At 35.4% G+C, this 24,096-nt stretch overlaps 1 protein-coding gene across 1 annotated transcript in view; it reads left to right on the top strand.

Annotated features, from left to right (window-relative positions):
• Window positions 1-24,096, top strand: part of LOC105214052 (protein tincar) — a 143,981-nt gene that overhangs the window by 107,697 nt on the left and 12,188 nt on the right. The window contains exons 6-8 of the mRNA XM_011187233.3: window positions 999-1,233; window positions 19,621-22,077; window positions 23,308-23,719. Of these exons, the coding sequence (XP_011185535.3) occupies window positions 999-1,233; window positions 19,621-22,077; window positions 23,308-23,719 (3,104 nt within the window). The remainder of the gene's footprint in view (window positions 1-998; window positions 1,234-19,620; window positions 22,078-23,307; window positions 23,720-24,096) is intronic.

Here is a 24,096-nt window from a genome sequence, read left to right as displayed (position 1 = left end):
ATCTAACATTATCTTCCCTTTGTATTCTCACTTCCAATCCTCTACACACAACTTGTTTACGGGTATTTGCCGCCAATATAAGCGGATTCGATTGAGCAAAGGAATTCCACTTTCAATAAATGCAACAAACTCTGCTTTACTCTTCGTGTTCTTCTTTCTAATACCGCTTTGTATGCGTTAACAAAAGTTTTAATTCGCTCACTCAGTTGCAGGAGATCTTCTATCGCTCGAAGAAATACCAACGTTAAGGAAGGACATTGCTGCTTACGACTCTTTGGTATGTGACACTGTGCTTTATTGCATTGCTAACGGTGTTGTATGTGAATTCATGGGGAAAAACTTCACAAATAAAAAAGTTAAATTAAATAAAAGAAAACTGACAAGTTATGTAAGTAAGGTATCAATCCAAAGATATCTTTGCTCCAACTTGAGCTTCTTTATAAAAAAAGACGAATTCCATCATAAATATAAAATAATGTACATGAAGAAAATTTTTAAATGAGTACTTTGACTTTACCGTTGTTGCCATAACATTCTTCATTTTAATATTTATATTTTTCCCGAATTTAATTAAATCTTCACCAAACTTTCATTATATAACAAATTATATTAAAAGAGAGTATATATTGGATGTCAAACAAAAACACCTATAAACCGATAAACATTGCATTATTACTCTCGTTAGCCTTTATCGAAATGAACGTGAATTGTAAATTAATTTAATATACAGTGTAAGGCAGTGTGTACCATAAAGCAAACACTTCTTTATGAAGCACAGATGACCAAGCCACACAGCGTTGCAATCAAAGGAAGTTGTACACACCCACATGGTCGAAAGCTCTATTATGCATTTTTAATATCATCGACGTTGGTCTTTCAGCCATACTGTCAACAACTTCTACTAGAGCGGCTCAATCGCGCACATACTCTCAGCACTTTGCATCACTTTGCATGTTGGCGTTTTAATTACATATTTCTTTGTGTTTGTTTAATTTCAGGTGGGCAACTTGGCAAACGATGGCATCAAATTGGCGACTGGTGCGAAAGAGCGACGCTGCTCCATGTCACCACATGATGGGCTCGAGGAGGAGGCACGCGGCGGCACACTACGCGCACTGTGGACACACGGCGGACCGACATCGGCTTTTGTACACATCGTGATCGCTGTGTGTTTGCTGTTGCCACGTCTACTCTTGGAGGCTAGAATAATTGAAAACGGACTGTTGCCAAGAGGTAATTAAACAATATATCAAGCTCGGCCCAATGCCGTTCAAATCAAACGAAGCTCAAAACCAAAACCCCCCAAAGCCAAAGTGTAAATATTGTCACGTCAGCAAGTGTTGAACGCTGACGAGTGGCTGGTTGGTTAGTTGGCTGACTATCTGGCCAATTGATTTGTTTAGCTAGTAGATACATACATACTATACATGTACTCTGTGGGTATGGGTTTTCGAGGCAGGCAAACTAACACATTTCAATATACATATATGGAGAGTATGTTAGATATATGAGTAACATACCTGCGATGACATTGAAATATGGTCCTTAAATTAATACAATTTGTAAGAGTTTTAAATAATTCTGTAGTAATTTAGTGCAGGCCAAGTTAAGAGATCTATTTTACTTTTTTTAAACAATGAATGGTAAAAACAGAAATATCACAATTTCCACATTTTACTGATATAGCGATTTTTAAGAAGCTATCGAACACCCAAATTCAGTCGTACGATCACAACAACAACAGCAACAATACTAATGTTTCTTAAGGGAGGGGTCTGGGATTCAGCGCAAAAAAACACTTTTTTTGTGATTTTTTATCTCAAATATCGATTAAGAAACTTTATTCAAACCTTCTATACATTATTGAGCATAGTTTTGACTATGTTCTGTAAATTTTTCATGCAAATATATTAAACCATTAGCCCGTGGCAGAGCTTCCCCTATGACGTCTTGAAAAAAAAAAACAATTTGCGGTGTTCACTGTAACTCGGCCGGAAATTATCCCAAAATGGAAAACCATAAAAATTTAGTTAAATTTTAAACAAATCTTCCCCCCAACGTTCTCTGATTATTATTTTTTTTATTTAAAAATTTTTGGCGGCCATCTAAAGTGTGAACCGTTATTTTCTTATTTTCGACTAAAATTTTCGCCATTTTCAGGGTGGGAAACACTCTTAATGTTAAAAAAAAATTTACTAAACGTAATTTTACTAACCCGTAGCTGTTAGAGTTAGAGCGTTAAAGGGCCCGAGAATAATTAAACAATAACTTCAAGAATATTGCTTAGATGGGATTAAAATTTTGAGGACATATTCTTGAAATGTTAAACAATAAGATAAAAAAATAAAAATCGATTTTTCGAAAGTGAAAACCCAGACCCCTCCCTTAATAACCGTATAGCCTTCAATACAGTCAACAATAGCCAAACATTACATTTAAATGTCACAAGCGCAATAACAACAACAACAAGCGGTACAAATAAAAACGCTCCTATGAAAATAATATTCCCAGGCATAAACAAACTTGTTCTGCTAATCGTGGATCACAGCAATTGATGCTCAAGAAATTGAATCAAAGCAGTTTACCTATCAAATATCAGTGACAGACGATGAAATTAAGCGTCTTAAGAAATGACATTGTTTATTAAAATTCTATGGTGACAGACGTCACGAAATTTTTGCGCATTACTAATTTGCATTAAAATTGATCTAATGCGCGATATTAATCTTAATTTGCATTAGAGCCCGCTAATGCAAATCTGCATCCGCTGCCGTTTGTCAAAGCTATTAGCGCCAGAATGTTAACGTTCATTTCATATAAATTTATGTACAGTATGTACATATACAATGTAAATACATTCAGTAGTTGGATATTTTTAAATTAAAGTTAATTGTGATAATTTTATATCACTTTTATTCTCTTCAACAATTGTACAGCAATGTTAATAACAGATTAATTAAAATTGCTTTTGACAATAATTGTGAGCGTGCGTGCGTTTTCCGGTCGATAATAATTTTATTTATAAATTTATTGCAGTTGTGCTTTCTACCAGTATCGTTATTGTTGTTGTTGTTAATTTTTATACATATATAATTTTACAATGTACGCGATTTTCTTATAATGCGTACATATATGCAATCGCCACAAATTTCATTACATACCAAGAACAATGGCAAAACTCTATTTAATGCAGTTTTGAAAGCAACATTGTAATAGGTTGGCTAATATTATATTTGAAGTTATCAAATGTTGAAAATTTAATAACGCCAAAGTGCATATGTTATCTCTACCATTCATATAACTATATATGCATTGCTTTTGCATGCGAAAAATTTAGTTGGCAAATCACTTGTGTTTTAACACGACTTCAGCAGTTTTACTTCTAAACGGCATTTAATGTTGTATGAAAATACTCAGGTTTGCTTGTCGCTTTTTCATAATTTTTGTAATAATATCAACTGTTTTATGTCGATTTAAGCTGCATGTCATTGTTGCCACTGCTCTTTAAATAATTAATTTTAATTATTCTTTATTTTCAGTTAGTTTGTCTTGCTGCCACTCATGCCAGTTTTTTTTTCGAATTTTAAATACACTCCATTAAATTTAATTTAATAGCAAATATCTTTCAATTTCAATTACCAACTGTCAAACAATGATTGCATATTTTTGGAAAATTTATGCTGACTTAATGTTGAGTAAAAAATTAATATAATATTGTGCTTATATGGTGCTCGAATTGCTGTTAGTTGTTCGGCCGTATTTTCCATTCTATTTTTGCTGAGTACATTCTAGATGGCTTTCAAATATCAGGACGCCAATAAGATTATTTTTCTTTTAGAAAAAAGAAATTAATTTAAACTGAGCATGAAACCAACGATCAGCGTTGTAGCATTCACATACTCAACTTAATTTGATTAACCAATTGAATTACAACACTGCTACGAAGTTGAAAACAATAATGAAAATCGCATTCAGTGAAGCGCCAAATTGTGGTTTACTTTGATTGTTCGTTTGCAAATTTAATTGTTTTCATATTTATTGAACAAATCGTCAGCATATTTTCGTGTAGCATAGAATTTTGACTGCAAATACCAAACATTTTGATTACATTTCATTTAAATGATTAAAATATCAAAAATATTTCATAGAAAATACTTCCTTTTAATTTATTTTACTATTGAATACACTTTAAATTGTTAATCATGTGGTAAATTGAGAGGAATTAGAAGTAAAATTGCTAAAATTCCATTAATTGGTCAATCAGATGTTTACTGACGCTTGTCATAGGATTAAATGAAATATAGTATATTTGTTAAGTTACTGCTATGCTCATGGCATAGCGTCAAATGTAGGAGAACGGTACAGTACGGGATTTAATTTCTTGTTAGCCACATTTTATTGAATTCGAATATAAACCACAACATCAGTTAACAACACTATATTATTTGATTACATCTCAAGAAATTCTTACAAAATTGTGCACTGTAATAACTAACAAACTAAAGAACATATTAAGATCCGGAAGATACAATTTCTATATCTGCAACATTTTGACCACTTATAGTATACATACACAGAGATTAATATACATTATCCGATTGACGACTATGCGTCGTCTATAGCCACTTTCATTTACCCAAATCCATTAAGTTTATGAGCCAATAATCAAATTGAAGAAACACCACTTAAAACAGACACTCAACTGCCGTAAACGAACGAATCGTTGTGCATGGCAGAAGAAAATAACAAATTAAGTGCCCACTTCAGTCATTGAGGCAGTAATAAATAATTAATTTTGGCCTATTTTCAGCGAAAACAGCACGGTGTAATGGGGGAAAAACGTCGTTTAGTAGACATAAAACAGTTATGCCAACATTAGTAGCACACGCACACACGTATATATACATAGATACACATGAAAGCATAGCGCCCAAAAAGCACAGAAACTCAAGGAAATCACAAAGATTTTCTAAAATTCCAGAAGGAGAGCAAGCACTTCACGCAAATTAAGGCAGCGCTCGGCTGTGTAGGTGTTATGGCTGCTGGAGCGCAGCTTGAGTTCAGGCAGCGCGCAGTTTATGCGGTACAGCTTGAGCTTGTGCAAATATAATAAAACTCTTATCATTATTCATGCTAAAGACTTAACGAGTTTGTTCGCGCACACATTTAACTTTTCTTTGGTTGCCTCGACCTGCACCAGTAGCGAAGCAGCGACGCTTTTCTGATTTTCTTAAGCAATAAGCCAAAGAAAAGCTGTCCTACAAATATATACGTACGTGTGTATGTGTGGGTGGGAATTTCACCAAATATTCAGCGTTTCTTCTAGTTCATGGTACATCTTTGTGTGTGTGCATATTCCTTAGTCTTGCCTTGTCACTCTATCACTTTACTCCTTTTCGCATTCTTGTTAATTCAACATGCGGCTTTTCTCCTTTTTGTGTTGTGTTGATCCATAGCGATTTGACGGTTTTCCGTGCCTTTTGCCAGCGTCACTCTTACCAGTTAACCCTCTAATGGGTAAACTTGTTTTTTTTCTCTTTTGTTTTTCCATTTTCATTGTTTGGCGCATTCTAACTGCTGCTTAATTGCTCAGTGGCACACTTGATTTCACTTCGTTAGATTTTAACATTTTGAAGATTTCTTCCTCACTTATTTCGGCGACACAAAGGTTTGTTTTCTTGCTGGCTTTGATTTCAAACATCCTTCACTCTTGGTGTTTTCTAAAAACAAGTATGCCCGTGTTGTGTCTTCCCAAACCAATCATTAATATATTTAAAATTTCATAATAGTATCCAGTACTGCTCGTCTATACTTAAAAATTATTGTTGATTCAAGATCTTTAAACTTTAGTGTAACGCATTCCTAGATCATACTTCATCCTAAACTACGCAACCCCAATATGGTCGCCTGAATGCAGTAGGACGCAGATGAGGAAGCTTCAGACTTGTCAAAACACCGCTCACCGGACAGCTACATGTTGCCTCTTAATGTCTCCGGTCGCGCACCTACACAATGAAGCCCGTATGCTACCTGTCAAGGAGTATATCGAAATGCTTTCCAAATAGTTTCTGAGTCGCCTCCCAGAGCCATCCAAAGTACCTTCCTGAAATACGTCGACGACATACAAGACTATACCGAAAGGACTTCGGATGCGGCAAACTATAGACAAGCACTGAACGGCATTCACAGAGAAGCCATTAACACCTTCATCGACTCACTCCTCGTGAATGGCATACTTGGAGAAAGAACACCCTCTAACGCAGACACAGAGCTCGAGTTGTCTCGCGAAACTAGATTGACCCTTGCGTAACTTCGTTCTGGATGCTGTAGCAAACTAAAATCCTACTTATCAAGACTAGACTCTCACATACGAGTACTCAACACCCCGTATGACACTAACCACTTCTTTGCACTACTCATCTAACACCCCTTTGCCCTTGGTCCGACCCTATCGAAACAGTTCGTTGTTATGTTTTATTTTTACCGTTTTTTTGTTCTCTTTCATCACTTAAGTATATATGTAAGTGCTTTCTAAGTCTTTAGAAGATTTGAAGTATTTGTGTAACTAAATTATGTTAAGCGCGTGTTAAGATAAGCAACTTAAGTATTTTGTTTTGTTCTGCCTTTTACTCAACTTTTCAATGAAGCATGGGCAGTTTCAGCGGCCTTTTGGTGCACAGCCCCACTTTGTTTGTTCACTTGACGTTTCATTTTTGCGGATTGGCTAATGTTTTGCGCGACTTTTGATTCCTCACACTCTTGTTGTTGTCGTTTTGTGTGGGAGCTAGCTAGCTAGCGCATTTACTGACTATATTTATATTTTTTTTAATTACTTTTTTTCGTTTTATTCACCCCATTTTTATTCATATTAAACCGAAATTATTATTATTATTCATGATAGACAATTCTTTGTGCGCCTTCACATTTTATCAGTTGACTAAGTTGCTTGTGAAAGTATGCGCTCCCCACATCATCTTTGTTTACCCACATCATTTGCTTTTCGTCTATAATTAAAAGAAATTACAAGCAATTTTCGGTTTTTGTGTAAGTCCTTAAAATGCGCGTTAATTGCACGAGATTGGGTTAAATGGGTGCGGTGTAACTTTATTTATTATATGCTTGAGGCAATTAAGCTAATAAGTACTTATATTGTGGTAATGAGAGATTTGGCAAGAATTTCAGGAATGGTTCTAATGAAATTGTTGTCTAAAGAATTTATGACGCAATGAATAACTTTGAAAGTAAAATATTTACATATTTCTAAGCAATAATATGTCATTATATCGAGAAAAGGCGTTTTTATAAGCAAAGTAATGTTCTAATTTCATCTTAAAGATGTTGCTTTCAAGCAAATCAAACACTACGTATTTATAAATCTCTTCAAGTTATTTTAAGATAACTGCAAACTTCATTCTGCGTTCAATAAACCATGAGAAGTTATCCCACCTTCCTGATCAGAATTATTAATTTAAATTGATTGACTAATAAGATAAATATATCTTTAAAACCCAAGTATTGTTCAAGACTTGATTAAAATTTAAGTTATCACCTATGGGATAATTTTAAAATGATATCAAATTTATTTACATTGAGGCAAGGAGGCTTCATATATTTTAGCCAAATAATTGCGGAAATATTTTACTATATATTATAAAAATATATATCATGCAATAACCGATATATTTGTAAATTAATAAGTATTTATTATAAGTAAATTAACTTAATCTCACAGAACAAACTTGACTTCATTTAAACTGACTGCACGAAATTGTAAACAAATTCTTGACAAAGGCCATTGACCCCGGTCAAAATATAAACAAAAGCCTCTGCCAAAGTTCATTGACTTTAGTCCAAAAGGTAAACAAACCCCTCTTGACCTCAACCAAAGTGTTAACAAACCACTACAGAGGTCCACTGACCCTGATGAAAAGGTAAATAAACATTTGCCAAAGATTATTGACCACAACCAGCCACAAACCGATGTATCAGTTGTTTCTTTTTGTAGTTGTACGATACAAATCGATATCTAAATAGTTCAATTTTAGTTGTTAGAAACTACCGTTATGTGTATCAATATTTCTCATAACAAACTCTTAAGCATTATATATTATAGTACGAAGGAACAGTACTACTTTATACGTAAAACGACATTTCCTCAGTCTATTCGTTTTATCATATCCAATTCATAAAATAAATTTTTAGTCTGCTTGAAATACTTGTAGTACATAAATTTCAATGGATTTCATTATGTGCTCGTATTAAAGCAAATTGAATATTTTCACTTGTCGTTCGGAGCGACAAGTAGCACTCTATAAAGTGCTACTCAAAGTTAACGGTTGAATTTTGCTGGAATTGCACGAGAAAGCAAGTAAAAAAGACGCATCAGCAGACGAAGACCAGCTGGAGCGGTTGCTGCACTGAAAGCTTTGGCGGAAGTTTTATTCATATTATATGGGATTTGCGCGCGATTTAATGATGAAAAGGTATAAAAATGAAAATGAAGTAAAATATAATAATAGAATAAGTAAAAGACGAAAGGAGTAATTTGGCCATGTGGTGGTGCTGCAACGTGGGCGGTATTACGAATCATAAAATGGTGCAATGAATAAACAAGTGTAAAACTTGTTCTAAAAATAAAATATTAGTTTTAGCTAGAAGGCAGTGGAGTCAGAAATTGATTTAACTTGAAAGAATGTAATGGTTAGCCAAACGGTGGTCGATGGCCGATGTTCTTTGGTTGCTGGTTGTTGCTGGTCGAGATTTAACCCTTACATTTCTACACTTAATATAAATACTATTTTAGATTGAAATATTCTTTAAAGTTCTCTTCAAAAAAGTTATCATCTTCCAACATAAGTCTTCTGAAATGTCTGCATAGTGACTCTTTTTTGACAGGGGAACTGAATCCACTCGAAATAGTTAAATTTATATGTATTCGGCAGTTTCTAATCTAACAATGGTACAAAAGGACATGAATTTCTAGTACCTCGGATTCAAAATCCCATTTGGCATATATCGGATTATTTCTGTAACATTCATTCAACAGTTAGAAAGGCTAAGGATGGCTTATCTCTCTCACTCTCTCTTTCTCTCTCTCTCTCTCTCTCTCTCTCTCTCTCTCTCTCTCTCTAAAACCAAAAATAATCAATTGTTACAACTATCAAAATTATACTTTTGGTCATCTATAATCCGTATGATAAATTTTGGGACAATAATGACGCGCTTACTACACAAGTGTTAAAGGCCGATGCACTGTCTGTTTACGAAAGAGTTATGTACACGTTTCTATTGATTTGAATCCAATATGAATGAAAAACAAGCAGCTGCAGGAAAAATTGAAGACGGAAACACAAAGAACGAGCAAGAAAAGTGAAACAAATCAATAAAAGTTGGTGTTTAGGGAAGTGTGCGCTGGAATGCACAATAAAGGCATTGCAAGAATAAAAGGGAGAAAAAAGACTTAAATAATAGAAATAAGCAATGTTAGCAGAAAACATGGACTTTGCGAGTACCGCACCGCATGTGGCACACACAAACAGATGCAGTTATAATATGCCGATCACGCCGAGAAATTACAGCTGCCAGTGTATTGGCATGTGCACGCCCGGCATGACAAGCAGCTAACCGTTCACACTCGCAGAAAGAAAGATGATGTACAATGCAAGCCAAGCGAAAGCTTCACAAACAATAACAACAAGCGCCAGCTTATGGTAGTCCTGCTTAAAACAAGCTGCAGCAATTTAAGTGCGAGCAGCCAAAGAACACCGCAATCAAGACAACAGACAACTGTTAATGGCATTAAAAATACAAAACGTAAAACAAAAAAGGAGTATATAGGTTGCAATTTAAGAAAAAGTGCAAAAGTAATGGCATTGTATAAATGTGGAGTTAAAAGTACTTAGTGTGACTTACAAGTATTACTGCAAGGGAGTGTGAGGTGAAGGATAACTACGAGCGAGACTTACCAACAGCGCCCTTTCAATGCCAATAGCGGCAACTTAAACTGGCAACACTGGTAATTGGCAGCCATTGCAGAGAGAGAGAGAGATGTCAGACATTGACGGCTGCCCGTAATCATTGCAAGGAAATCACCAGATGCCGCCACAACTGCGCACTGTGGGGTTTATTGCGGCTTTCAGCCTCGTATTACAAAAATAAATAATAAAAAAAGATGCTTACAACATGCCACGCCATTCCATGTCTTGCCATGCCACGCCATGCTATGCCATTTTTAATTCAACAACAAACGGGCGGTGCAGACAAAAAAGCAAAAACGAGGAAAAAAATGCATGGATGCTAAAGAATAAAGTGAAAATTGCTAGCAAAAACAGTGGCTGCCGCAGCGGCGGCATCGTTTATCACAGCAGTGCAGTGCGGGTGGCACAGCCCTTTGGTGTGTAGGTTGCTCATTCCTTCAATTGGTCTATTGGAAAGGCACACAGTGGATGAGGGCGCATATGGCAGCTCACGCGGCGCGCACGTTTGAACTTGTAAGTTGTTGTCGAATTCGCCTTTCGCTTTATCATCTTGCTATTAGTGTCATCATCAACATTGTAATGGCATCAGAGCGTTTGCACTGGACACACTTCGATAGCAACACAACAACACACTTTATTATCAACGACTTTACAAGGAGTGAAAATTTAACGTGGGAATTCTTTCGTAAATGCATATATTATATGTATATTATATTACGGATACTCTCATTGCAATGCAACAGTTTCACGTCAGAATTTATATGGTAAACCAAAAATGTAGAGAATGCAGTAGAGAATAAACGCCACATTCTCAGTGATAGAGTATATTTTGTTACTAGATGAACGGTTCGATTAGACTCTGACTTTATGTTATGCAGGAAAAACTAATCAAGAACATGTATGAGTACATACTTTTTTAATATCAACCGAACTTTTTTCCCTCGGATTTTAGAAATTTGAAATTTGTTGACAAATCCTGCAATTCTTTCCATATCTAGCAAACCCTACTATGTATATGTAAATGCTTGTAAATTAAAGTATACAATCTTACATATTACATATGTACATGTGAACATATGTAAATCAATATGTGTGTATTATATATTGTGCGCTACTAAATCATCAATTCATATTTACGATCGTAAAACATGCGACGCACACCATAAAATGAAAACGCATAAAATGCATACGGGAAACATCAAGAAGGTGTTGATGGCATTTCAATGTAAATTATTTATGATTGTTTTCAAAAGATTTTTTTTAACGACCTCATGGGCAATGCAGAAATGTTTCAATATTGAAAATATTATGGTTTACTCATTGACACAATCGCGCATAATGAACAAATATGCATATGCATATAAAAATAAAAATATACATATATATGTACATAAAAACAAAAAATAATAATGTAAAAACAATGCAATCGCCCTTAATATTCGATTAAAAAAACGTTTATTTGCTTATTGCAACAGCGAGAACAGCCCATTGGTATGCAGTTTAAATGAAATGTTATTGTGTTTGTACTCATTTTTAACATTTTTGTTCAAGCGGAAACTTTGCAGTGAACTGGTTTCTATTCCTGTGGGGGAAGAGCGCTGCTAAAAATATCTTTCAAAATCTGTTTGTGAATGGTGATTGATTTTTGATTCATTTTATATTAATAGACATAAAATATATTCTTTAAAATCTCCTTAAAAATATATATTTGTAAATCTTTTGATTTAGCAACCCTAAACAATCAAATCAGTTAGATTATAGTAACTTTATTCAATCCCACAAATCTAACGCTATTATATAATAAACAATCATTATTCTCAACCTCGAATAAATTAACTGTAATAACTGAAATATGTTTATACATGTATAATTATACTAGCTGATCCGGCAGTCGTTGCCCTGTGTGAAATTATTTGTTTTTAAAAGACTTCTAGTAGCGTTGCAGCAATTCCAGTAGATGCGAGAGCCAACACAACTCCATTTTGAGATCGTAGATTCCGCCGAGCGCATCAAATATTCCACTGTTTCCATCATAGACAGTCTTCATCAATTCATCATAGGCACTTTTTTGCTGCTCATTCAATAATGGAACATTTCTTGAAGTTGTTGTTCCAAAGTTATTCTGTCGTATGCACGCTCACATTCCAATGAACGATTCTGGCGCTGGCATATGAATTTCAGTCAAAAGTTACCCACTCATAAGCAAACACAAATCTTCAATCAACACCAATGTTTCATTGTAGATGTCATCGTCCATTTGCAATTCTGAATTCTCTGTTACCACTTTCCCGAGTTTTCCAATTTTTTTTTTTTTGATAGATAAATAAGAATAATAAATAAAAAAAAAAATTATTGAAATTATTAGTAATCACAAAAACGGTACTTACGGACTTTTTTTAGATCATTAAAAGAGAAATAATTATTTCATACATAACCTTTGTGTATCTTGAACCGCTTTCGCAGCGCAAGGAACGGAAGCTCTCAAAGATTAATAATTTCCCCCGTTTTTTACACATTTACCACTGTTTCTTCGCTCCTGGTCGCAGCGTGATGCTATATAGCCTATAGCCTTCCTCGATAAATGGACTATCCAACACAAAAAGAATTATTCAATTCGAACCAGTAGTTTCGGAGATTAGCGCGTTCAAACAAACAAACAAACAAACTCTTCAGCTTTATAATATTAGTATAGATAATAGGGCAAGAACATAAAAAAAAATTAACCAAATCGCATTACATAAATTGCCTCCACATAATGAGCTACGTTAGGCATAATTTTAAAGCTACTTAGCAAACAAAAAATGCTTTGGAAACATATATACCTCATTCTTAGTAACAATATAAGAGTAAACATGTCATACTTTGTACAGACATTTCTATTGTGGGCGTTTATGCTTGCGTCTTTGTTATTTGTTGATTTACAAAAGAATTTGTTACCATTATTGTAGAGCTAATATTATTTGAAATTATTTTAATTCTTACTGCATTTGTATTACATTCAGTTAGCACTGATTTCTTACTATCCATACTAATTTCCTTCACTCAATTTCAAATTTTCAATTTTGTTTTATATAAAGTTAGTATATACGTTGTTGATATTACTGTTACTTCACTCTGATTGCAAATAACAATCATTTTATTGCTTACATAAATTTCACTATATTCCAAGTAAATTCTAACTAACACTGCCAATGTATATAGTTGTATCGAGGCAGTTTCCATATGGTACGTGCGTCGTACAGTGCGTATGAGTAACATTGTTGGCATATATTTATTTGGTTTGTCGTTTACTCGATTTATGTATTGCATCGTAAAATGAAACATCGATGGTTCGCTGTATCGATGTTTCTTTAAAACCCATCGAAATCAAAAACATCGATACATCGAAACATCGATGTATTTTTGAACTTTTTTAAGTTATTTTAAATTTAGTGTGAAAAGCTAAGGGATACAGAAGCAGAAGCATAAATAAATGAAATGTAGTACGTCTTAAGTTGATACATTTTATTTCACTTAGCATTATATGTCTGTTAAAGTTTTTTTTTTCAATAAATAACAGAATTTCAAAACAACGATATGGAAAATTTTTTCACTGTCATTTCTTTTCGATTTTACTTCTGCGTGATAGTTGCCCTGGGTTTAGAAAACAGTCGTTTACTCGGCACTGAAGAGGCTACAATGTGTAAATATTAATAAGCCTATTTATACAAATCCGGAAACACAGTATTCATGTCCAAACTCTATTGGCTTCTGCTGTGGTAGGGGTAATTGCCGAGATACACTTTCTCCTCAACCTTCCGTCCCTGTAATTGTAGATAAATTTGACAGCTTACATTTCAACTTTTGGTGGACCAAATGTTTATACTGGTTCCAAGCATCAAACGTGTATTCTGTTTCACACTCATCCGAAGATTCCGTTGTATCAGCGCTATTAATTTTCTATGAAACAAAAAAAAATATTTCCTTTAGCCCTAGCATCTTTAAATTGAAGTAATTTGAATCTCTGATCAAACGCAGTAGCCCACGCCAGAAGTAGGACCAAGCGCACATTCCCTTAACGAATTCTCCGTATTTTACAAAAATCTAATTCCAATAAAGCGTATCCAAATAGAGGGTTTCGGGTTTATACCCAGTGTGTGAAAAAGTGTGAAGGTGTGAAGTAAAATTTTTATTCAAAACATCGACATAAAACATCGTTGAAAGTGAGACCGATGCATCGATGTTTTAGATTCGAGACATCGATGGCTAACATCGATGCTTTTTGACAAAACATCGATACATCGTTTGCATCCCTAGTCACAACTCAAAAAAGTTGATTTTTCAGGAGAGCGATTTAAAGTTTTCAATCGTCTCTTATTTAGCAAATATAGAAAAATTCCATCAGTTTATCGACAAATCTAGTGGCCTGTAATATATGTATTAAATACAATGTTGAGCATAAATGGATCAAATAGAGTGTACTAATGCTTTTAATTGGGCATAAATGTGATCCACTTTGAATTATGTCGCTATTTGTGAAAAATATAAACCCGTTTTGCCGTCATAAGTCAAACGTGTCGTTTTTGCTGAAAAAAGCAATATGAAAAATTTAATTAATTATCGCGGTTTATTTTCCTACGCATTGGAATGAAATTTTTAAACAATATGGACGATGAAATTGCGCACATTTCTGCATGACACTATTCAAGTAAATGAGCGATATATATATTCAGTTTTGTAAAATTATCCCAGAAATTCAAATTTAATTAACAGTACAAAATATATACATATATACATACTAGCTGACCCGGCGAACTTCGCCCCGCCCAATTTTTATTTGAAATAGTTAAAACGCTTTTTGAACTCTGTTCAAGGCCATTTATTTGTATGGAATGTTAATATATTCAGGGAATAACATCTCTGTCAATTTGAATATTTTTGGCGAAGTTCGTTCTTTGTTTTGTTGTGTAGCGTGCGCAAATAAAGAAGATGGCTCTCCAACACGCTTTTGACCTCAAGTTCAAATCTCAATCCCGTGGATTTTTATACTTAAGCTTAAATAACAGCTGATTTTTGTTTTGAATTTGCTTTGAATTTTCAGCGACATCTTTCGTAGCGTAGGGCAAGTGTCCGTTCGTTTGCACTCAATAACAGCTTATACTTTTCCTTCAGTTCCCATAGGTGCTCCGACTCGCTAGTGATGAAATTTGGGGTTCTTTTGTTGTTTTCATCAATTTTTGATATAATTTTCCTCGCAAATTTATGTATTGTCTGTTATAATTTAAATATTTCAAACATATTTTTATGAAAGACATTTGTAAAACATATGTTGCCCATAACGTTGCCATATATCATAATAAAATTTTATAGAAATTAAGCATTGACTGTGAAACGCAAACGACTACTCAGTTTGCAACAATACTTAGCTAAGATTTTATTTAGGCACAACTTAAGTATGGAGTGTGAAACCGGGCATTAGCCATACAAAATTCTATACCTAAATGCAAATAAATGAATTTTTTTTTTTGCATTTAGGAAATACATGCATTTAGGAAGTGACAGCATTGCTTATTTGTCTGACCATACATATGTACATAACTTTATTTATTTCACGGATTGTATGTGATTTTTTCTTAAATTTAGAATATTGGAAGTCATAGATTCGTATAACTTTACCACAAATAATATAAACTGCAAACAACGCATTTTCATTTAATGTTTTTAGCAAGTGGCAGCTTTTGTTATGACAACCTAAATCCATGAAAATTTAGAAAGAAATGTAGCGCCATCTACTGTAACATAGCGCACTTAGCGCCACCAACTGGTGGATAGCTCTTTGCTAATAATAAACAAATAATTAGCAATAAATAAATAATGCGACTATAAGGAGAGTTATAAACTATCCTATCTTTCAAGTTGGACCAAACTGCACACAGTGTTAAAAATTTCATTAAAATCGGTTCAGTAGTTTAGGAGTCCATCGAAAACAAACAACGTGACACGTGATTTTTATATATTAAGATATATATTACTAATCTCAGGTACAAAAACTTAAGTGAATAAGTCAGTAGCATTATTTGATTTCCATTTGCTTACTTTAAAGTCAGTTTGTAAAGCGCCACGTTGAGCTGGAAAGCAATATTGAGTGTAGACTTTAAAATATTTATCATTTTCATAACAAAAATGTGGCTCACAATTTATTTTAAGAAAATTTTAGATTTCTCTATGAATGAATAAGTTTATTTTTTGTATCACATTGATAGTAAAAAAGTTATTTTTTTTTTAATTAAAATTTGCATACATTTTCCAATTGAAACTGTCTCATAGCACATTCACTCATCACACTAATATTACTACTGTGTCCACTATAGCTTCTTAGTTGTGTAAATATTTTATATATTTAGTTATTTTATATTTGTCACGGTAAGCGCAAACTCAGGGAAAATTTTTCCCAATGGACAACTAGGTAGCATATTTGCTGTTTGTAATATACTCGTATTAGTCCCCAAAGCTGTCGTCCAATGATTGCTTTTGGTCAACGCTTGGCTTCATGTATTATGATCCTGGATAAGCTGAGACTCTGATATTATTACTAAAGTTGCTATCGCTGCTACGAATGTCCAAAGCTATGTGTATGAATATTGTGTGCCTACTACACTTACACTTTGTCTGTCGCTTTGCGCTCAATCCCCCATTCTCTCTTCACTGTAAATCCTCGAACTGGTTTCAAAGCATTTCATGTGATACAACAAATGATGATGATTTGTTAAAATTTGTCTTGTCGGCTTTGTAAAAGCTGCCCAGGCCAGTCAGTCAGTCATCTATATTTTATACATACATACACATATATATGTGTAAAATGATTGTCATATCTCCAGCACGGCGCTTATATAAACCTTTGTGCGGCTGCTAAGCTTGTTTGATATCGTTGTTTAGCTGACGCTTTAAGGACAGCCACTAACATACATATATTTGTACTTTAGATTATCTCCTCAAACTCACACAATCGAAGGCTATACAAGACACTGCAAAATGCAGCACTTTTATATGGTCTCCACAATTTTGATTACTTATATATTGTTGTACATATTTCGGTATTTTTTCAATTGCCATTTATTTTGTAAATAAACAGTGGTTAGAGTAAGTACAGTTATGTATTCATAGAGTTCTTCATTCATTTATCAAAACCCATGTTTAGTTTGTCGACTTATGAAATTTGTCAGAGTAAAGTGTTCTTGATTGTATTTTATGCAATGAAGTGCCGAAACGCAGGCAGCTTCATCTATCAAAAGCGCTTAGTTATTTTGACTCGCTTCATATGAACGCTGTTGTCATATTGATTGGACATTTATTTATTTATATAAACATAAATTGTATTTTGTGAAGAGGAAGACAATTGTAACAAGCATACTAAAACTAAAAGCTTTCGAGTAGCTTTCAACTAAAAATACATACATATACTATGCTGTGATATATTTTTACTGAGATGTGATGTCATATGATGTGATGTTACACAAAGTGATATCATATGATCTTATTTAATATAATATGAAGTGGTGGCGCATAAAATCACAGTTCAGTGGCAAAAGTAGTTCAGGGTCACAGTAACAAATTTAGTTGCGATTTCGATACTTTTGGGTACGGTAATTACAAAAGCAGTTAAAAGTATCCAAAATGTATTAATTAGTTAATTGGGATTTCAAAAGCAGTTAAGTTTCGGATATTGTTAAAATTAATAAATTTGAACATGTAAAAAATTAAAAAAATTTGGAGTACAAATTCTCGATCGTAATAGCAATATAAAATCACAGTGATTTAAAAATATCAATAACGTTCATCACTAGTTTCAAGTAATTTTATATAAGAGTTTATCGTGAGATGTGTTGTTAATGCGTTGTGTTGACATATCATGTGTTATTGAGTGATGTGTTGGTATGAGAATCAAGTCACATTATGTTTTTTATGTGATGTATTTTTGTTACCATTATGAAAGTGATTAATTTTCCTCTAATAAACTACTTAGCACTTTTAATACTAATTTCATTGCAATCTTTAGCGCATTTCATGCGTAATACTTGAAGCGATTTCGTGCCAATTAACCGGCAGACGCTCATCTTCAATTCATTACTTGCGCAATAATGCTCTTTGCTTTTTATCTTCTATTAAAAAGTACTCATTGCAAACATTATATAATGAACTGATTTAATTTCGCAAATATTGACAGAGCTTATATTTCATTCCAAAGGATGAAAGAGATGTAGAATTAAAAGAGAAAAGTGCTGCTAGCTATATAAGGTGTGTTTGAGTGTGTGTTTTTAAATAGCAAAAGCATTTATTACCTCATCTGAAGCAGAAGGAGAAAGTGTCTATTGAAATGCGCAAAATGCCAGAGCCCCAACATTTATTTGTCTATTTGCTGGTGGTGTAGTTATGCGCTTCAATGCCGCGTTTAATTAAGCATAACTCTGCGCAATGTTGATTTCGTATTTAACATGAAGGAATCTATTTAGCAAGGAAACCGATAAGCAAAATACAAATGAACTGTAACAATAACAACAACAGCAACAGCAATCAACATCCGCAAACTCATTATGTGTTAAGACAACAACGAAGTAGGATAATGAGAAAAGTAGTCGAGAGCGAGAGAGGTAGAGAGTGAGATGTGGCTTCAGTGACAGACATTTAAACGCATCGCTATTCATTGCGAATGCTTAACTAAACGGTATTCGCTTTTGACAGACGCTCCGACATATTGACGACTGTTTACTACTGCTTCTATGCTCCTTTGTACCCTTCTGTGATCCTATTGACGCAATGCAAAGTTTCATAATCTATGCAGAAACGTATCATTACCTCGCAAAGAGGCGTAGAATACGAATGCATACACACATAGAATCATACGTACATTTGTAACTGATTAAACGCTACATATTGCGCGTGTAGGCGTTGCCTCAGCCCAGACAGGTGCGTAAATATAGCGTTTAATGATTTAGTGGGTGGCCGGCACTCATCTCCACGTCGTTGGTGGTATGTATGTAACGGAATTTCGCTTGCCATCAATCAATCAAGTGTTTCACGTCTAATGAACAATTGCGAGATCAACACATGCATACTAAATAGAAACTCTAAATGAGTTGGACGTTGAAAGAGGGTAAGCATTTCTAATTAAATGAGTTAAGCTGGCGTTGCCGTAGAACGGATTTGGAAAGGAAACATTACATTTCCAGGTTTTGAGTATAAGTCTTATATACGTAGGTGTGAGTGCACTTAGACAATATCGGAAAAGAAATTATTTAAATGAGAATTTCAATTGTAATCGTTAGAGAGTGAAAGATTATGAACATTATAATGAGCTGAAGCCATTTAAGTATTGTAAAACTTAGGTTCAAATAAAATACTCCGAAAAATAATTTATTTGTTTTAAAAACACTTTCCAGTGAGCTTTTATAAAACGTCTGGAGCTTTTAGATGCGCTTCAACAATATCCCAATGAATTGCTTACGCATCATAATCTTCTTTTTACCGACAAAGTCCGTTTGAAAAATTTTATATGTATACCAAAATTGAAAAACAGAGAATCAATCTCGTGTTCATTCCCACCAACCTAACTTTAACTCACTTTAATAAAACTAAAATTTGTCTTTTTTACTTTTCCCACTTGCAGAGAATATTTGGCAAACGGAACTCGACTTTATTGCGGTGAATCGTCGTAATTTAGTTGTGCTTTCGGTAGTTACAGCACCCTACCATAATGGCACCGGCATCCACGGCGAATTCAGCAACAGTCTGGAAGACGACCAAGATGATGATTACTACAATGATACAATGTTTACGGCTATCGGAGCTGGCTCGGCAGGAAACGACATAAACAGCAATATGTTCGACATACGCTCGAGTTCGAGGCAAGCCAAAATGTACAATCGCAAAGCGGAAGCAAAAGGGAAGAGTAGCAACAATGTTGGAGTGGATTTCAGAGATGGCGGGAAGACAAGATATTTCGAAGTGCCCGATTTAATTAATCAGAACAGCAAGGAAGAGCCAACGCACGAGGACGAGGCAAATAATAATGATGATGATGGTGAAGTTGATGTTGATGCTAACCGCAAGAACAACAATAAATTTGATTTCAATGAAGAAACTGACATTTATGATGGCAGAGGTGCTGAAGGAGGTGGTGGTGGTGGTGATGGCGAGGCAGAGAGTGAAGGACGCATCTTTGTTGAACATTTCGATACAAAGGATATTTGGGGTGTCAAAGCGGTCGACATACCACAAGTGACAACCGCAAAAACCACTACAACAACAACCACACGGAATTCGGTAAATTTGCCAACCGAAAATAACAACAACAAGAATTATGATCAAATGTGGGACAAGTTAGGCACGCTGGGCAAGTCAAACAGTCTGGACAATGCAGCGTCGGATGTTGAGGTTGCATTGACAACAACTAAAACAACAACTACCACGAATAAGCAAAAACAACACTCATTTGTCAAAAATATAAGCAGTATGCCAACCAAGGCAACAACTACAACCACAGTGACTACAACAACTGACACAACAACAAAAACAACAACAGGAGCAACCACAAAATACTCAAGCAGTCCGTCAGAGGAAGTAAGCAGCACGAAATCTACAACAACTACAATACAAACCGCTAGGGTGAACAACAAAAACAACAGCAACGACAATGAAAATGAAGATATATTAGTTGCCATAAGTTCCACCACAACAACTGCCACTCCAATAGCACACACCCAACCCACACGCACACACCATCACCATCACCACAAGGAGCAACCACAAACACCACAACAGGCGAACACACACGTCACACATTCGGCCAAATCGTCGCGTAAACATCACGGCCACAATCGACAACATCATCGACAACGTGGCGGACAACAGCACAATCGTCGTCACCACACCAACACATCTGGCGGACGTTCTGGTGAATCGGCCGCACCCCGCACCTTGCGCCTCGACACAGGTCGTGCCGCTGCCGATTTGCGGCCTTCAAACGCATACGGCAACAATATCGATTTAAATCGGCTCGATGAGTTGGATTTGTCTGCAAGCTCAAACTTTGAACAGTCTTTAAATTTGCCACGCGGCCAAAACCGCGATACAGCGGCGTCTTTTGAAACAGAGGCGCTCGATTACGACACACGCCGCAACTACGGCAAATCAACAGCAACCATTAGCACGACAACGCGTGACAGTAATATTCATATCGTCAAGCCCGAGAAGATGCCGGAGATTATACCATCCACACCATTAACAAGCAATTCGAAAATTATCGAAATCAAAACGAAAAGTGGCAGCGGAGGAATTGTCGTGAAGCGTATCAAACGCATGGCAGACGAGGAGATGCAGGTGGAAATCGAGCCGGAATATCTGGTGGGCGAATTGTCTGGTAATGATTCAAGCGAGTACATGACTGCACCCTCATCAGTGGCAGGTTCCGCTACATCCTCCATATCTTCTAAGTCATCTCCCAGCAGCAGCATTACAACCGCACAACAGCCACCACAAACGACTTTGGTTCGCCTTGACGGTTTCGCCGGCATGCTACAAATCTTTTTCGGCATTGAGAAGCCCATCGATATGTCAGTGTTCGACCACCCGCCAAGCGCTGAGTTTGTAAATCTCGTCTTTGCGCTACTCGTCTGGTGTGTACGCTATCCAGCTGTCTTTTGGACGACAACCAAATCATTTGCCACCATCTTTAGCATACAAATGATTGCTGTCGCTTTAGATATCACATTCAGCTACATTGGTGCGGCCAACCTTTATAAATTACAGGTGTACAGCGAGGCTATGCCCATCCAAAACTCCGGCCTCATTTTGAACGGTGTAGTAACGTTATCGCTGTTTCTACTCTCGTCAGTGCTGATGATTGCCTCGTCGATGATTATGTATTTGTATGGGCACGGCAGGTTGGCGGCGAAAATGCGTGATCGCTCATTAATCACAATGAAATCGAGTGAGACGTGGATTTATTTTGCGCACTGTGCGTCGCTCTGCTACGTATTGGCATTAGCTGTGGTGAAGGCGCCACTTTTGAATGACCTCAGTGTCACGTATAGGAATAATTTACACTGCCCGACATTTTTTTCAGGTGAGTACTTGATTATTTAAGACACGATTAACTCAAGCCTTAGGCTTAGAAAATAGAACCTATTCTTAAATATATTGAAGAGAGTTATGTCTCAATTTTAAATTGATTTTCATCAGATAGTGTTTTGGTTGTGTTCTTTCAGTATTTTTTTTTTACAAAATTAAAATACTGGCAGTTCTTGTAGAATGAATAATTTGTTCACTATTATCTTATGTTAGAGTTCTTTAAACTATATTTTTGCTTTTTTTGTTATTGCTCTATTCCTCGGCATATACGTATGTTTGTTCAATATGTATTTTTAATTGGGGAAATTGTAAGAGAAAAGCTACACTTGAACTCGGTGATGACGCGTCAAATCCAATTACCTCCACAAAACGTGAAAACAGACACAGAGGGCAATTGCAATTAAAACGGAAATCACAAAAAATGCAATCAAATACCAGTACTAAGTAGAATTGATATTAAATCGCATTAGTCAAAGCTAACAACGCTCTGGGACATTGAAAATTTGTAGCAGGGTTGCCAACGCTTGTATGTATGTATTTGTAGTGCGGACGTTTCAAAAAGATTCATAAATATACCGTTCGACTAAATAAATTTTTCATACATATAAAATGAAAATTGTACTCCATAGTAAGCAATCGAAATGAAGCAAATCCTTAGAGCTTTGCAATGAAAGCTTTATTAAAGTGAAAGCTTTCGCGATTTTCCGCTCGAATGTTTTACCTTTCATACTTTTTTTTTAAATGTACAGTTCTTTATTTGTACTTTTAGAGGCCTTCGCACTCAACCCAAGTGAGTAGGGGAAAAGAACTTCCATGAAGTTTATGGTAACACTGGCAACAGGAAAAGTAAAATAAAAAGTTAAGAGTATTTAAGAGAGAGAATAGGTAGGTCAATATGAAAGCAGATTGTTGTCAAAGTACTCAAATGACGCTTAAGCTAAAGCATACTTAAAAACTAGTTTGAGTGAGAGACAAGCTGGCAATTAGAAACGGGTTTTTCACTTATGCGCCTATCGATTCAGCATTAAACGACAAGCACTCAACGAACTCTACAAATAATCCCCATAGCTGATGCTTACATACATATTTTGTATGCTAATTGACAAGTTGAACTTTTTGAAAACACAATATGGACGCCTTAAAAGCTTTACACCAGTACTTACAGATACTAGCAACTCGATTTCTAACTTTAACACTTCCTTTTTCTCTCATTTCTCTATTCCAGCTCTTATCAGCGTCGTACATCTCTTACTGTGGATTGTCATTTGGCTGGGCTTAACAGCCAAACGTCGTTGGACTTTCAAGTTGCCACCAATTGATGCTTATGGCATTACTAAAGCCACTACACAACCTCTATTAATGGCGAATCGTGGCAGCTTGCCCAGCGCGGGCAGCGTTAGCGGCAGCGGCAGTAATATTGGCAGTTCGGAGCAGAAGAGCTCATCTATGATGAGTAGCGGTGGTGGCCGTGGTGGCAAATTGAGCACTGAATCCAGCACCGATGGCGGCGCTGATGATGTGTATTGGCCAAAATTGACACCGAGTTCACCGAAATTGAAGGTTACCTTCAATGAAGTACCGAGTACGTCTGATGATGTCCTACTAATTGGTGACCATGAACAAAACGATGGCAAGCGGTAAAAAATCGTTTTCTTTAAAACTAAATCAAAATTAAAATGAATATGAATCAGAAAGGAATACCACCTACAACTACAAAAAGAAATTTAGTACACACGAGTTATAAAATGCACTGAAAACAATGTCCTTTGATTTGAATTTTTATTTATTTATTTTTTTTTTCATTTATGCTTTTTTAAGCTCATTTGCTCAGAAGTGGTTCACGTGGATGTTCGAAGAACAGAATCAAATCAAGCAACTTAGTAGATGTTGTGTTGTTTTCTCCATAGAATTTTTTCCGCTTTCAGGTTTGACCTGAAACAGTATAATGGAATATTACTTAAAAATGTTATATTGAGATATTCAGCCCTAGCTTAGCAATTTTAATAAATAATAA

The sequence above is a fragment of the Zeugodacus cucurbitae genome, chromosome 2 (genome assembly GCF_028554725.1).
Source record: "Zeugodacus cucurbitae isolate PBARC_wt_2022May chromosome 2, idZeuCucr1.2, whole genome shotgun sequence".
Classification (NCBI taxonomy): Eukaryota; Metazoa; Arthropoda; class Insecta; order Diptera; family Tephritidae; genus Zeugodacus; species Zeugodacus cucurbitae.
The sequence above is the reverse complement of the archived record's forward strand: the minus strand, read 5'-3'. Positions and strand labels throughout refer to the sequence as shown.